Source organism: Salvelinus namaycush, chromosome 18 (genome assembly GCF_016432855.1).
Source record: "Salvelinus namaycush isolate Seneca chromosome 18, SaNama_1.0, whole genome shotgun sequence".
Classification (NCBI taxonomy): domain Eukaryota; kingdom Metazoa; phylum Chordata; class Actinopteri; order Salmoniformes; family Salmonidae; genus Salvelinus; species Salvelinus namaycush.
This window is the reverse complement of record NC_052324.1, coordinates 44132036-44149892: the sequence shown is the minus strand read 5'-3', so window position 1 is coordinate 44149892 and position 17857 is coordinate 44132036. Positions and strand designations below refer to the sequence as shown.

General features: G+C 44.1%; 1 protein-coding gene across 1 annotated transcript in view; it reads right to left on the bottom strand.

The window, feature by feature from the left end:
* LOC120063479 (metal transporter CNNM4-like) overlaps nucleotides 1-14033 on the bottom strand; it is a 50766-nt gene extending 36733 nt beyond the window's left edge. Inside the window, exon 1 of the mRNA XM_039013862.1 lies at nucleotides 12627-14033. Within this exon, the coding sequence (XP_038869790.1) occupies nucleotides 12627-14022 (1396 nt within the window). The 5' untranslated portion in view covers nucleotides 14023-14033. The remainder of the gene's footprint in view (nucleotides 1-12626) is intronic.
* Between the last annotated feature and the right edge of the window lie 3824 nt (nucleotides 14034-17857).

The following is a 17857-nucleotide window of genomic DNA, read 5'->3' as shown; positions in this document are numbered from 1 at the left end:
AGAAATCAAATGTTAAGTTCAACAATGTGCACATGCCTGTAGGCTACTGCGAATGTTAGAAAATGAAATTAGCAGGAAAACACTGTTCTGAAACGCACACCACACGCGGGAGTGGTTTCATGTTAGAGATGAAAATACCTTAGAAATGAAGTAAGGGGAGATCTAAAGATGCAACAACTAGGGTTACAGTAACTAGGGTTACAGGAACTAGGGTTACTATAATGACCAGAATTATGCCTTTGGCTGCTGGACAATGAAAGAACGTTGATTTGAAAACCAATAGAACATGAGAAAAATGCTGGTTTCAAGTCTTTATAAAAGTCTTTATAAAATAATTACCTCAACATTTATATGGCTGTGTTTTGGCTAAGCTACTTTGAAACAAGGGAAGAAATGCTTAAAAAAATGTTATAAAACATCTAGGTTTTAAACATTTATGTCTATGGTTAGGCCTAAATAGTTTTTAAAAAATGCTGACCGCCTCTGCTTAGATTCAAGGTGGGTGATGTGCGGTGTGCAACAGGCACTGCCCTTCACTCTCCGGTCAGGTGGCCAATTGAGAGGGAGACAGACAGACATGGGGAGACAGAGAGAGGGACAGACAGAGGGAGACAGAGAGAGGGAGAGAGACAGACATGGGGAGACAGACAGAGGGAGACAGAGAGAGGGAGACAGACAGACATGGGGAGACAGAGAGAGGGAGACAGAGAGACAGACATGGGGAGACAGACAGAGGGAGACAGAGAGAGGGAGACAGACAGACATGGGGAGACAGAGAGAGGGAGACAGAGAGACATGGGGAGACAGAGAGGGAAGTTAAATTCCTGCTGTATGCAGACTATCTAGTTCTGTTGTCACACACAAAAGTGGGTCTACAACATAATCTAAATATCCTACATCAGTACTGTCAGACATGGTCCCTGACAGTAAACTTCAACAAGATAAAAAAACATTTTCCAAAAACAGATCAAAATCCCAAGACTTAAAACAATTTCACAGTTAGGAACAAAAGACAGAACACATTAAAGTCTATTTATATCTGGGCTTAAAATAAGTTCCACCGGTAATTAATGTTTGGCTGTCAATGAACTAAAAGAGAAAGCAAGAAGGGCTTTTCACGCTATAATTATTATTTATTTAATCAAATTAACATTGCAAATAGAACAGCCAGCGCTCTTAGCTAACAACCAACGCTCTTAGCTAACAGCCAGCGCTCTTAGCTAACAGCCAGCGCTCTTAGCTAACAGCCAGCGCTCTTAGCTAACAGCCAGCGCTCTTAGCTAACAGCCAACGCTCTTAGCTAACAGCCAGCGCTCTTAGCTAACAGCCAGCGCTCTTAGCTAACAACCAGCGCTCTTAGCTAACAGCCAGCGCTCTTAGCTAACAGCCAGCGCTCTTAGCTAACAGCCAGCGCTCTTAGCTAACAGCCAGCGCTCTTAGCTAACAGCCAGCGCTCTTAGCTAACAGCCAACGCTCTTAGCTAACAGCCAGCGCTCTTAGCTAACAGCCAGCGCTCTTAGCTAACAGCCAGCGCTCTTAGCTAACAGCCAACGCTCTTAGCTAACAGCCAACGCTCTTAGCTAACAGCCAACGCTCTTAGCTAACAGCCAACGCTCTTAGCTAACAACCAACGCTCTTAGCTAACAACCAACGCTCTTAGCTAACAGCCAGCGCAGAAAGGAGGAGTGAATAGAAACCCACTGACCTGTGACTAGTCTTATCAGTATGAGAGTTGGGAAACCTCAGACAGTTATAGAGGTGTGTGTACGTCAAAGTGTCCAACACTCAGCAGCCAGCTGGACATCACCTGCTGTTCCTGAATCTAACCCTAGTAAGTTGAGGGGGAGGGGTTCCCTGCACAGGTGGGGCGTGTTGGGGACAAGGGTCAGAGGGCCATGAGTAAACATGAGACAATGGGGCAACCATTTAAGATAAGAGAAGAGGGGGATAACTTTTGTTTATCTATTTCACTTGCTTTGGCAATGTAAACATATGTTTCCCATGCCAATAAAGCCCCTTGAATTGAATTGAGAGAGAAGGAAGGGGTGGAGGGCAGACATCGAAGAAGAGGGAAGGGAGGTGGGGGGCAGACTGAGGAAAGGGCGAGGGGCAGACTGAGGGAAGGGGGGGCAGACAGTGAAGAATTACACCAACAAAATACCCAAAAAATGGATAAGCATGCTTTGTAATGTTTCTTTAACAATAAATGTATTACCAGTAAGTAATGTGGTGTATTGTTTAATTAAATTTTTGTGACCCGAGTCCTTTAACCAAAATATCACAGATGAGACAAAAATGTTCACCTGTCCCTTTAAGGGCGGGAGGTTACCTGGGTAACACTCAGACGTGTTTGTGCCTGTGAGATTGAGAGTCTGACCAGTAGCAGCCTTGTCTTCTCTAGCAGTTGAAACTCAAACAGTGAAAAACAACATAGCTTGTGAACAAAACGAGGTAAATAGCCAAGAAACACAAGGACAAAGTCTCACTTCAGTAGACTTTAGTTTCAAGCAAATTAGACCGACTTTTATGCCTGTAAGCAGCGCTTCTGAAAATGAATCTTTAACTCAGCTCTTCACATGCGCACAGCTCCCAGCCTGGCAGTGTTGCAGCGTGAGGTGGAATAGGCTGTATAGGATTCATAGTTAATTCACCAGCTGTTCATTTACTGTGAAACAAAACGGCAGAAATACTTTGAAATCAGCTACTGCAGCATTTATTTTACTATAAATGTGATCATACTTGACAATTTTTTTATCACAAATGCTAGTGAAATGCTCAACACTGTGGAGCCCTGACCACCCACCAACGTGGCTGGTGAAATAGACATCTTAACTACCAATGCCAACATCTACCCGCAGGTGGCAGGTGTTCATTTGACAGAGTTTCCCAACTGTCTCCTGCCTAGGCTATATCCCTGTGCTCAAAATCAAAAAAAGCTAGGCATAAAGTTATTGTTTTCAAATATGTATCATTGGCACTGGAAGCTCAAATAAATATGTATCATTGGCACTGGAAGCTCAAATAAACATGTATCATTGGCACTGGAAGCTCAAATAAATATGTATCATTGGCACTGGAAGCTCAAATAAACATGTATCATTGGCACTGGAAGCTCAAATAAACATGTATCATTGGCACTGGAAGCTCAAATAAACACTAAATAGGCACTTTTGAACTACACATGTCACAATTCCAGACATAACAACGCACAACAGTCTATTTTCTGGGAATGTATCTTCACTTTACCAGCATTGCTTCGCATTGACGCAAAAAAAATAAACTTGCTTTCTAATTTGAAGCGCATGACGCTGTTGACGAAGTTCACGTGTGCCCAAGAACACCAAGGTAACCTGCCTAATTGACTACCAACCTGTAACACTCACATTTGTAGCCATGAAGTGCTTTGAAAGGCTGGTCATGGCTCACATCAACACCATTGTCCCAGAAACCCTAGACCCACACCAACTTGCATACCGCCCCAACAGATCCACAGATGACGCAATCTGTGGATCTCAACTCAACACTACCCATTCAACACTACCCTTTCCCACCTGGACAAAAGGAACACCTACGTGAAAATGCTGTTCATTGACTAAAGCTCAGCGTTCAACACCATAGTGCCCTCAAAGGTCATCACTAAGCTAAGGACCCTGGGACTAAACACCTCCCTCTGCAATTGGATCATGGACTTCCTGACGGGCCGCACCCAGGTGGTAAGGGTAGGTAACAACACGTCTGCCACGCTGATCCTCAACATGGGGGCCCCCTCAGGGGTGCATGCTCAGTCCCCTCCTGTACTCCCTGTTCACCCATGACTGCGTGGCCAAGCACGGCTCCAACACCATCATGACACAACAGTGATCACCGACAACGATGAGACGGCCAATAGGGAGGTGGTCAGAGAACTGGCAGTGTGGTGCCAGGATAACAACCTCTCCGTCAATGTGAATAATTACAAAGGAGATGATTGTGGACTACAGAAAAAGGAGGATCGAGCATGCCCCCATTCTCATCAACAGGGCTGAAGTGAAGCAGGGCTGAAGTGAAGCAGGTTGAGAGCTTCAAGTTCCTTGTCTTCCACATCCCCAACAAACTAACATGGTCCAAATACACCAAGACAGTCGTGAAGAGGGCACGACAACGCCAATTCCCCCTGAATAGACTGAAAAGATTTGGCAACAGAGAGCATCCTGATCAGTTGCATCACTGCCTGGTATGGCAAATGCTCGGCCTCCGACCGCAAGGCACTTCCGAGGGTAGTAGTTTCCTGCCATCCAGGACCTCTATACCAGGTGGTGTCAGAGGAAGGCCCCAGAAAATTGCCTAATACAACTGCCACCCCAGTCATAGACTGTTCTCCCTGCTACCGCACGGCAAGCAAAACCGGAGCGCCAAGTCTAGGTCCAAAAGGCTTCTCAACAGCTTCTACCCCCAAGCAGCTAAACAAATGGCTAACCGGACTATTTACATTGCCTCAAACAAAAGAGATCTCGGAGACCTAAGATTAAGAATTGTTGACTTGCATTAAGCAAGAAAGGGGTACAAAAGTATCTCTAAAAGCCTTAATGTTCATCAGTCCTCAGTAAGACAAATTGTCTGTAAATGGAGAAAGTTCAGCACTGTTGCTACTCTCTCTAGGAGTGGCCGTCCTGCAAAGATGACTGCAAGAGCACAGCGCAGAATGCTCAATGAGGTTAAGAAGAATCCTAGTGTCAGCTAAAGACTTACAGAAATCTCTGGAACATGCTAACATCTCTGTTGACGAGCCTAGGATACGTAAAATCCTAAACAAGAATGGTGTTCATGGGAGGACACCACAGAAGAACCCACTGCTGTCAAAAAAAAAACATTGCTGTACGTCTGAAATTTACAAAAGAGCACCTGGATGTTCCACAGCGCTACTGGCAAAATATTCTGTGGACAGATGAAACTACAGTTGAGTTGTTTGGAAGGAACACACAACACTATGTGTGGAGAACAAAAGACACAGCACACCAACATCAAAACCTCATCCCAACTGTAAAGTATGGTGGAGGGAGCATCATGGTTTGGGGCTGCGTTGCTGCCTCAGGGCCTGGACAGCTTGCTATCATCGATGGAAAAATGAATTCCCAAGTTTACCAAGACATTTTGCAGGAGAATGTTAGGCTATCTGTCCGCCAATTGAAGCTCAACAGAAGTTGGGTGATGCAACAGGACAACGGCACAAAACACAGAAGTAAATCAACAACAGAATGGCTTCAACAGAAGAAAATACGCCCAGTCAGAGTCCTGACCTCAACCCGATTGAGATGCTGTGGCATGACCTCAAGCGAGCAGTTCACAGACATTCCAAGAATATTGCTGAACTAAAACAATTTTGCGAAGACGAATGGTCCAAAATTCCTCCTGACCGTTGTGCAGGTCTGATCCACAACTACAGAAAACGTTTGGTTGAGGTTATTGCTGCCAAAGTGAGGGTCAACCAGTTATTAAATCCAAGGGTTCACACACTTTTCCCACCCTGCACTGTGAATGTTTACACGGTGTGTTCAATAAAGACATTAAAACGTATTGTTGTTTGTGTGTTATTAGTTTAAGCACACTATGTTTGTCTATTGTTGTGACCTAGATAAAGATCAGATCAAATATTATGACCAATTTATGCAGAAATCCAGGTAATTCCAAAGGGTTCACATACTTTTTCCTGCCACTGTGTGTATTTTTTTAATGTATTTTACTTCAACATATTTTAGTAAATACTTTAACACTTTTTTCTTGAAACTGCATTGTTGGGCTTTTAAATCAGCATTTCACTGTCAGGTCTACAACTCTTGTATTCAGCGCATGTGACAAATAACATGTGATTTGATACTCGCGGCATGTGTTCTCTCTCTCATTCACTACCATGCATTCTAATTCCAGCCTGCACACACGTGTAAAAGAAAAACCTGCTTTTCGTTAGATATGAGCTTAAAGGTTATAGGCAAAGCCTTGCAACAGACACTATGTCTCAGGGTTAGGCTAACCTGGCAGAGGCAGAACATAACTAGTGTCATAAAATGTCATGGACAATGAAAAACAGTGGGCTGGGTCAACGTGAAGGAATGTCGTTGAACTGTCTGTGACGCACGCACGCACGAGCACACATACTGCGATGTCCCTAACAACTGACAAAAGCCCAGTACGTGGTGAGACAGGCCTATCTGCCAGCACAGATACAGGCTACAAGGTCCATGTGCACAATGACAAACTACAGACACCTGACAACTGAAAAACCCACCAGAACATTGGGAGAGGGTTGGCATGAGATATTCAATCTGAAACAGTGTTTTAAACATTCAAACAACCACATACAGTAGCTGTACAGTACCTTCAGGCTCTATGGCTTCCAAACTTGTCATTAGTTGTTTTTTTTAAATGCATTCTGTGGTTTTATTTTTGGTGGGATATTTGAGATGGTTTAATGAACCACACTGCCCGCCCTCCAGGACATCTACAGCACCCGGTGTCACAGGAAGGCCAAGAAGATCTTCAAGGACCACAGCCACCCGAGCCACGGCCTGTTCACCCCGCTACCATCTAGAAGGTGGAGACAGTACAGGTGCATCAACGCTGGGACCGAGAGACTGAAAAACAGCTTCTATCTCAAGGCCATCAGACTGTTAAACTGCCATCACTAACAGACTGGCTCATGCCAACATACAGACTCAAATCTCTGGCCACTAGTAGCCAGACCACTCCCAGTACCCTGCCCTGAACGTACTCACTGTCACTAGCCAGCTACCACCTGGTTACTCATCCCTGCACCTAAGAGGCTGCTGCCCTATGTACATAGACAAGGAATCACTGCTCACTTTAATCATGTTTACATACTGTTTTACCCATTTCATATGTATATACTGTATTCTAGTCAATGCCATCCTATTCATCTATTGGTGTGTGTATGTATATATATATATATATATATATATATATATATATATATATATATATATATATATATATATACACTGCTCAAAAAAATAAAGGGAACACAAACAACACAATGTAACTCCAAGTCAATCACACTTCTGTGAAATCAAACTGTCCACTTAGGAAGCAACACTGATTGACAATAAATTTCACATGCTGTTGTGCAAATGGAATAGACAAAAGGTGGAAATTATAGGCAATTAGCAAGACACCCCCAATAAAGGAGTGGTTCTGCAGGTGGTGACCACAGACCACTTCTCAGTTCCTATGCTTCCTGGCTGATGTTTTGGTCACTTTTGAATGCTGGCGGTGCTTTCACTCTAGTGGTAGCATGAGACGGAGTCTACAACCCACACAAGTGGCTCAGGTAGTGCAGCTCATCCAGGATGGCACATCAATGCGAGCTGTGGCAAGAAGGTTTGCTGTGTCTGTCAGCGTAGTGTCCAGAGCATGGAGGCGCTACCAGGAGACAGGCCAGTACATCAGGAGACGTGGAGGAGGCCGTAGGAGGGCAACAACCCAGCAGCAGGACCGCTACCTCCGCCTTTGTGCAAGGAGGAGCACTGCCAGAGCCCTGCAAAATGACCTCCAGCAGGCCACAAATGTGCATGTGTCTGCTCAAACGGTCAGAAACAGACTCCATGAGGGTGGTATGAGGGCCCGACGTCCACAGGTGCGGGTTGTGCTTACAGCCCAACACCGTGCAGGACGTTTGGCATTTGCCAGAGAACACCAAGATTGGCAAATTCGCCACTGGCGCCCTGTGCTCTTCACAGATGAAAGCAGGATCACACGCACATGTGACAGACGTGACAGAGTCTGGAGACGCCGTGGAGAACGTTCTGCTGCCTGCAACATCCTCCAGCATGACCGGTTTGGCGGTGGGTCAGTCATGGTGTGGGGTGGCATTTCTTTGGGGGGCCGCACAGCCCTCGCCAGAGGTAGCCTGACTGCCATTAGGTACCGAGATGAGATCCTCAGACCCCTTGTGAGACCATATGCTGGTGCGGTTGGCCCTGGGTTCCTCCTAATGCAAGACAATGCTAGACCTCATGTGGCTGGAGTGTGTCAGCAGTTCCTGCAAGAGGATGGCATTGATGCTATGGACTGGCCCGCCCGTTCCCCAGACCTGAATCCAATTGAGCACATCTGGGACATCATGTCTCGCTCCATTCACCAACGCCACGTTGCACCACAGACTGTCCAGGAGTTGGCGGATGCTTTAGTCCAGGTCTGGGAGGAGATCCCTCAGGAGACCATCCGCCACCTCATCAGGAGCATGCCCAGGCGTTGTAGGGAAGTCATACAGGCACGTGGAGGCCACACACACTACTGAGCCTCATTTTGACTTGTTTTAAGGACATTACATCAAAGTTGGATCAGCCTGTAGTGTGGTTTTCCACTTTAATTTTGAGTGTGACTCTAAATCCAGACCTCCATGGGTTGATAAATTTGATTTCCATTGATAATTTTTGTGTGATTTTGTTGTCAGCACATTCAACTATGTAAAGAAAAAAGTATTTAATAAGAATATTTCATTCATTCAGATCTAGGATGTGTTATTTTAGTGTTCCCTTTATTTTTTTGAGCAGTGTATATATGCGACCAATAACATTGGCTAAATATATATATACCAATAACATTTGATTTGATGAGCTCAGGTCATTTCCAAGGTCATTGTTGTAAATGTGTTCCCTATCAGTCAACTTACTAAAGAGTTAATAAACAATAGTCAATCAGTCTGTCTGCCTGTCTGTCTATAACTCTATCTATCTCTCAGTGATTCAGTAAGGTGTGACAGAAGGGCTTCACATAGTGGTTTTAAAAGGTCAGCTGGCATTATCTTTCTCTCTGATGAGGAAACAATGAGACACCATGGAGGATCGTCAGGGTGACTCACAGCAGGAACACACACACACACACCATAGACTGTCCTCTCTGATACAGCACGGCAAGCGGTACCAACAGGACCCTGAACAGCTTCTACCCCCAAGCCATAAGTCTGCTGAACAAGGCTGCTAAATAGTTCATCAAATGGCTACCTGGACTACCTGTATTTATTATGTTTTTTACACCAACTCTCTTGCACTGACTCTATATACACACACACACACACACACACACACACGTCTCTACCCACACAAACTTACACTTACACCCCAACACACACAAGAGCAAAATGCTTCTTTTTTTTTCTCAAACAGCAAATGCATAGGCAACGGAAGGCAGGCTTCATATATATATATATATACATACAGTGGGGAGAAAAACTATTTGATACACTGCCGATTTTGCAGGTTTTCCTACTTACAAAGCATGTAGAGGTCTGTAATTTTTATCATAGGTACACTTCAACTGTGAGAGACGGAATCTAAAACAAAAATCCAGAAAATCACATTGTACATTAGAGTGTCTAGTTTGAGAAACAGACACCTCACAAGTCCTCAACTGGCAGCTTCATTAAATAGTACCCGCAAAACACCAGTCTCAACGTCAACAGTTGAGGAGGCGACTCCGGGATGCTGGCCTTGTACGTAGAAATCCTCTGTCCAGTGTCTGTGTTCTTTTGCCCATCTTAATATTTTATTTTTATTGGCCAGTCTGAGATATGGCTTTTTCTTTCCAACTCTGCCTAGAAGGCCAGTATCCCAGAGTTTCTTGGCAATTTCTCACATGGAATAGCCTTCATTTCTCAGAACAAGAATAGACTGACAAGTTTCAGAAGAAAGTGCTTTGTTTCTGGCCATTTTGAGCCTGTAATCGAACCCACAAATGCTGATGCTCCAGATACTCAACTAGTCTAAAGAAGGCTAGTTTTATTGCTTCTGTAATCAGAACAACAGTTGTCAGGTGTGCTAACATAATTGCAAAAGGGTTTTCTAATGATCTAATTAGCTTTTTAAAATGATAAACTTGGATTAGCTAACACAACATGCCATTTGAACACAGGAGTGATGGTTGCTGATTAATGGGCCTCTATACGCTTATGTAGATATTTCATTTTTTTTTTTTTTTTTTAAATCAGACGTTTCCAGCTACAATAGTCATTTACAACATTAACAATGTCTAAACTGTATTTCTGATCAATTTGATGTTATTTTAATTGGACAAAAAAATGTATCTTTTCTTTAAAAAACAAGGACATTTTTAAGTGACACCAAACTCTCGAACTGTAGTGTATGTTAGCTAGCTGGCTAAGGCTATCCAACGCTGCAACTCTTCCAAGTCAATGTAAGCTTCCGGTTATATTTTTTGCCACTGGGGCCTGCCGGTGTAACTGCTAGCTAGCTGTACACTGTACTGCGTGATTGTACACATGGTTTGGATTGTGGGTTTACTAGAGCGTTAGTTTGTTGACTAACGTTAACAGGTTGGCAACAGCGTAGCCTGTGTAGAGGTTAGTGCGTATGGTATGAAGGTTTGGTTTGGAGAGGTCCTTTGTGCCTGGTCACAGTAAGCTGTTGTGTTGTGCACTGAGGTCCACAAGCGAAGAAAAAAGGTGAGAGATGGAGAGCGGTTAGATGCGAGAAGGAATTTTACAACGAGCAAAGTGATTTATCTGTATGTGGCTGCTATTAAAGTGAACTGTGTGTGCGGGTGAGCACGTGCTGAAGCAAAACATTTCTTATACAGAAGCAAACGAAACAGGGAGAGCTAACTGCAAAAAATGATTTTGCAACTGTTAGGACTAATGATTCCACCCCAGAACAGCTAGACGCAGGCAAGAGAGTACATGGCAGTATTGCATGTGTCACTATCTGTCACCTTGATTATTCCCACTTGTCTCTCAACCTGTGTACCTACGTTATAAACTTTCATTCATATGCTACGTTGTAGCAACATCATGTTGGGTATTGGGACAATTCAAGTATCATGTAGTAGCCTAAGCCTATCGATATTACATTGAAGTGGGTGAATGGAATGTGAATGGCAGTCATCCAATATGCTGTAATAGAAATAAGGCCGTGCTCATGAAAAAAATAATGGTCCTCCCTCATCTTAAACGGCCTCTGATCTACCAGCTCACATATAGCTCTGGTTTCCACCACAAGTCTGTGTGGGATATTACCTTACAATGGAATAGCTTGGTCTCTGCTCTCCATGACAACACATTAGACCCTATTCACCTTTAGACTGGACCAGAGACAAGGTGTGGGGCATCGTACAGACAGAGCACTCAGGACAACAGCAAATGGCAGACAGTGTTGGGTGCCATGGCAACCGATGCCAAAGGCAGGGACTGGAACTCTGGAACTCGACATGCGGGAGTCATGTGTTTCGCCAACTCACCATGGATACGAAACAGACAGATGCAGAGCCAGACAACACAGTGGAGGGATCATGTTGTAAATGTGTCAACCCTTGTCATGTATATCCACTATCCCTCTACGGTGTACTGGGTAAGCCAATAGAGATTAGGTGGAACAATGTTTCCCAGCCAAATCTCACTCGTCGTCCCACAGCCCTGCCTGCCTGCCTGCCAGCCACCTCTGAAGACCTTCCAGAGAATGAGCTTATGTGCTGCTATACTGACACTTATAATGACATTAACTACAACTTTACTCAGTCCTATTGTGATAGGCTGGCTCGGCTACATTACCAGACCGTAGTAGGATGCAGACTGCCTTGTTTATGTCTGTATGGGCCTACATTGTTCAAGGTTGAGTGAGAGGTCTGAATGAGAATTACAAGGCTACTGAGGTTCTAATTCTGAATCAATGAAAACAGAGAACTAGACACATAATGTCATCCCAGTCACATGACTGATAACGAAGAGGAGGAGATGCTCCTCTTCATATATAGAGAAACACATACAGTGTGACTGTTTGTTTGTCTGTCTGGCAGCAAATGAGAGCTGATGAAGCCATCTACAGTCTGTCTGCATGTCTGTCTAGATGTCTGACCTTGAGACAAAACCCTGGGAGAGAGTGATTAATTAAAACACATCCCTGCGAGAGAGAGAGAGAGTGTGTGTGTGTGTGTGTGTGTGTGTGTGTGTGTGTGTGTGTGTGTGTGTGTGTGTGTGTGTGTGTGTGTGTGTGTGTCTAAAGAAGCTAGGTGAATGAGAAGTTTGTACACTACAGTGTGTGAGATATGGAATCCAATGGGGTGAACCAGGAACAGGGTAGAGTCGAGCGGCTCATAGAATACAGCCTACTCAAGGCCAGATCGATGCCATATAAAAACGTAAAACAAGCCCACAAAGAATCCATAACATCTCTCTCAAAGTTCACTGAAACTGATGGAGAGAAAACATGCATTTCTGGGCCCAAATATTTGGATGTGTGTGTCTGATAAAAAGTGACAAGTCTCTATTTCTCACTCAGTCACACACACTCAGTCACACACACACACACACACACACACACACACACACACACACACACACACACACACACACACACACACACACACACACACGTTAAATCCTATTAGGCCCTATCACCTGACCTCCCTCTTCCATTGGAAGAGCCCCCATCAGCCACTGCTGTCCCTGACAAGGTAAACAAACTAGGTAAAAGGTAGTAAACTAGGTAAATAACTTATTTACTGATCAGGTAAACAAACAAATTAATTAATGTAAACCACCTTCCCTCCACGTGAGCCCCAGGCAGAAGTAGTGCACTATAAATGGAATCGGGTGTAATTTGGGATTCAGCCTCCAAACAAACCTTTCTTGAACTCCTCTAACATGGAATCCAGCTTGGTGTCATGGAACACGAAGTGAACCGGGTGGTTGTAGAACTTGGTGATGGTCTTCAGCGTCGTACAGTCATCCGGATCAACGAAAGCCAGGTCCTTGACAAACAAGATATCCACAATGTTGGACCTCTCATCCTCAAACACCGGTATGCGCGTGTAACCGCTCTCCATGATCTCTGACATGGTGTTAAAGTCCAACACGGCGTCGCTGTGGATCATGAAGGAATTACTGATCGGCGTCATGACATCTTCAACGGTTTTGGTCCTGAGTTCAAGCGCACCCTGGATCATGTTGAGTTCCTCTTTGACCAGGTCATTGTACGGTTCCGTTACTCTCAGCATCTCCACCAGCTTCTCCCTGTTGTACACGGTACCGATCTCCTGGCCCAAGATGCAGTCCAGGAGTTTACTGATGGGCCATGACAGGGGGAAAGTCACCAACATGAAGAACTTGGTCACCATGATGGTGTTGGCTCCTACAGCCAGTCCGTGGCGAGAGCACAGCGCCTGGGGAACGATCTCCCCGAATATGACAATACCTATAGTGGAGGCGACCACTGCTCCGAGACCTGACCCTATCAAGTCATCCAGGAGGATGGTGAGCGTTGTGTTGACTAGCACATTACCCAGGAGTAAGGAACATAAAAGATAGTTCCCTTTTCTCCGAATGGGCTCGATCTTGCTGGCGTACCTCTTCTCCTTTTCGGTACCGCAGTTCTGGACTATCCGGAGCTCCATAGGATCCAGGGCCATGAGTCCCAGGTTGAGCCCGCTGAACATACCTGACAGTACCAACAGAGTGCAGATGAGAATACACTGGAACCACATAGGAAGCATGGATTTCTTTTCCTCAACCACTCGCAGCCTCCCGTCATCCTCACCCAACAGGTACCACTTGCCATCTTGATTGTCCCGGACGCAGAGCCCATACTCCTTCTTGAGCTCGCGCTTCCGTAGCGGCTTGATTTTCAAACTCACCACCCCGGAGGTTCCGAGGTGGCTCACGTTCATGCCACCCCGAATAACGATATCTTTGGTATATTCGGCGCAAGTCCTGTTAAAATTAGCATTATTGCTAGTAACATCAACATGTTCATGTTCCATGAACTTGATCTGTGACGAGGTGTCAGGAAGAATCTGCAGCCCGTAGAACCTCATGAAGATGTTGCTCTCCTCTGTTACTTGGATCACCCCGTCGTCGGTGGTAGTGGCCGGCTTGTCGCTCCTCTCCAGCCGCATGCCGAAGACCTGGGTGGGGCTACCGGTCTCCGGGATCCCCGTCTCGGCTTCTGTGCTCGCCGTACACCATAGTAAAACGATTAAAGTTAGCGTATACCCCTGCCAACCACTCCAGTCTGTCGCCATGTTTGTTTCACTCTCAGCCAACTCGGAGATGACGTCACCTACGCACTTTGCACAGCCCGCCCGTCATTAACATAATGCTGCGGAGCGTCCAATCCGCATTCGAGACGTCACGTAATAAAATTGAGCGAGCCCCTCTTGTTTTCTTAAGGTGGACTGCTAGTAATTGTTTTTAAGGTGGACGTACACACGGGTATCAATAGCGTTTGTGGCATGTATAAATGTTATTTTAGTTATTGAGATGGAACAGTGGGTATTGGTGTTTAAAGCGGCAATCTACATTTGAAACAATAACCAAGCGTTTTTTCCCCGCCACTGGTTCGGTAGAAAGTTCACGTTTGGGGCCGCAGGAATAAATGTAGCCACTCTCAAATTCATAGTCATAACGTTATATGGATACAAGAACTGATCTTCCATGGTATCAAAATGATAGATATTCGGCTATACAGTGTTTGTTTACATTTACTTTGTTTACAAACATTGAAGTTAATCAATGTTGTATTTTGGGTTCTGGTACGACAGTTGAACTAAGCTCATGAGTCATTTCTAAGTTATATTCTTCAAGAATCATTGGGTACATATAATTAACTTATAAGTCCAAAAATGGATGTAGCAACTGCAGATTTCCCCTTTAAAGTCTGAATTGTGTTGCACCTGCTCCTATTTGCAGTCAACAGCACCTTGTTGGTAGTAAACATCCTCATCACATACATGGCTCTCTGATTGTAGAGTGACGAGATGATTCTGATATTGAACGTGGTTTATTGGTATTTCTAACCGACGACATGATGATCTACCGCTCTACCACTAACCTGCAAGATATTTCTGAACATTTGGACATATCTTTTCGATTGATTTATTAATGTATTTTAGTATTTGTTATTTAAATACGTTAAGTACTTTTATTTGAGTATTTTAATCATTATTTGTAAAAAAAATAAATAATAATAATAATAATAAATAGTCTAGCAAATTGTATTTGAAAGTATTTTCAAACACTTATTTGAAATACCTGGGTTAAGTGTATGGGAGTTTAGTTGAGTCAATGTATTTGAATATTTTGAGATAAAGGCTATCTGAATTAAGGTTGCAAAGGGAATGTTTATTACTGGTATCTTTCAAAGTTTACCTGTAAAGTAACAGAATTTTTGGTATCTTTTAAGACATCTAGTGGCCATTTTGGGTATTTAAGATTATCACAAATCAAATTGTATTTGTCACACGCACCGAATACAATGCTTATTTACAAGCCCTTAACCAACAATGCTGTAAGAAATATATATATTTACTAAATAAACTAAAGAATGTAAACAAAAAAGTAACACAAAATAAGAATAACGAGGCTATATGCAGGGGGTATGTGCAGGGGTTTGATTTGATGAATTGTGCAGCGGTCTTATGGCTTGGGGGTAGAAGCTGTTAAGGAGCCTTTTGGACCTAGACTTGGCGCTCCGGTACTGCTTGCCGTGCGGTAGCAGAGAGAACAGTCTATGACTTGGGTGGCTGGAATCTTTGACCATTTCTTGGGCCTTCCTCTGACACCGCCTAGTATAGAGGTCCTGGATGGCAGGAAGCTTGGCCCCAGCGTTGTATTGGGCCATACTCACTACCCTCTGTAGCGCCTTACGGTCGGATGGCGAACAGTTGCCATACCAGATGGTGATGCAACCGGTCAGGATGATCTCGATGGTGCAGCTGTAGAACTTTTTGAGGATCTGAGGACCCATGCCAAATCTTTTCAGTCTCCTGAGGGGGAAAAGGTGTTGTCGTGCCCTCTTCATGAATGTCTTAGTGTGTTTGGACCATGATAGTTTGTTGGTGATGTGGACACCAAGGAACTTAAAACTCTCGACCCGTTCCACTACAGCCGCATCGATGTGAATGGGGGCGTGTTCGGCCCTCCTTTTCCTGTAGTCCAGGCGTCTGTAATTATCTCTGGCCTTATCACATTTAAAATATATGAAATAATCAAATCAGATGATTTAGAAAAAAAATTGAATGACAAATCTGTAAAACAATATCCTAAATATAAACCATTAACTGGTGTTTCATATTTGTGTTTCAGCATGAAATAGGCTTCAAAAATTGTTAGACACTTTTATTTGTTTTACTATGTCAGTATGTATTTGTTATCAATGTTTTGGCGTCAAACTGGTGGCAGTTGTGAAAAAAGTCAATAGTTGGATAAGTTGCAGAGATAATTTAATTTTTTTCTCCATTGTTCCATATCTACTAGAAACTCATGGATAATATGGACAGATATGAAAAATGAATACCATATATGAAGAAAAAAATGTAAGAGTTATTGAAGTATAAATTACCAAAGTTACAATAGATTACCCTAGATTTTCTGTTAATTACCAATATTACTGAAGATTCCTGTAACTTTGATAAATTACCGGTAGTTTTGCAACCCTAATCTGAATACTTATATTGAAATGTATTGAAAAACAATTGAAATACCTTAAATAGTATTTGAACCCAGGTCTGCTGCAGTGTCAATGCCCATCTCGACTGTTATGTGAGTAACTGGCAGCAGGGCACTGTGTACTAGTATGCGTGGTGCGCGTGGCATCTGAGGTTTGTATGTCCATTGCCCCTGTTACCCTGCCCATGAACTGCGCTGACACACTTTTTCCTGGAAAAGCACTGTAGCTGAGTCTTGTGCCAGCTGTCATATTACAGGAGTCAGGAGAAAATACATGCTAGAATATGTCCTGGTCCTGTGGGTCTCATAATAGATCCTGGTCGTGTGGGTCTCATAATAGATCCTGGTCCTGTGGGTCTCATAATAGATCCTGGTCCTGTGGGTCTCGTAATAGATCCTGGTCCTGTGGGTCTCATAATAGATCCTGGTCCCTGTGGGTCTCATAATAGATCCTGGTCCTGTGGGTCTCATAATAGATCCTGGTCCTGTGGGTCTCATAATAGATCTTGGTCCTGTGGGTCTCATAATAGATCCTGGTCCTGTGGGTCTCATAATAGATCCTGGTCCTGTGGGTCTCATAATAGATCCTGGTCCTGTGGGTCTCATAATAGATCCTGGTCCTGGTCCTGTGGGTCTCATAATAGATCCTGGTCCTGTGGGTCTCATAATAGATCCTGGTCCTGGGGGTCTCATAATAGATCCTGGTCCTGGTCCTGTGGGTCTCATAATAGATCCTGGTCCTGGTCCTGCGGGTCTCATAATAGATCATGATCCTGGTCCTGTGGGTCTCACAATAGATCCTGGTCCTGTGGGTCTCATAATAGATCCTGGTCCTGGTCCTGTGGGTCTCACAATAGATCCTGGTCCTGTGGGTCTCATAATAGATCCTGGTCCTGTGGGTCTCATAATAGATCCTGGTCCTGTGGGTCTCATAATAGATCCTGGTCCTGGGGGTCTCATAATAGATCCTGGTCCTGGTCCTGTGGGTCTCATAATAGATCCTGGTCCTGGTCCTGCGGGTCTCATAATAGATCATGATCCTGGTCCTGTGGGTCTCATAATAGATCCTGGTCCTGGTCCTGTGGGTCTCACAATAGATCCTGGTCCTGTGGGTCTCATAATAGATCCTGATCCTGGTCCTGTGGGTCTCATAATAGATCCTGGTCCTGTGGGTCTCATAATAGATCCTGGTCCCTTGAGTCTCATAATAGATCCTGGTCCTGGTCCTGAGGGTCTCATAATAGATCCTGATCCTGGTCCTGCGGGTCTCATAATAGTGTGGTGTGAGATGAAAATAAGTGGAGTGAAATGAAAATAATGAATTGCTTTTTAATTGAGTTCTTCATTTAACATGTTCCAACTCCCCTATTTAAACAATGTGGGCTGATGTGGCTCATGTTTCAGTGCTAG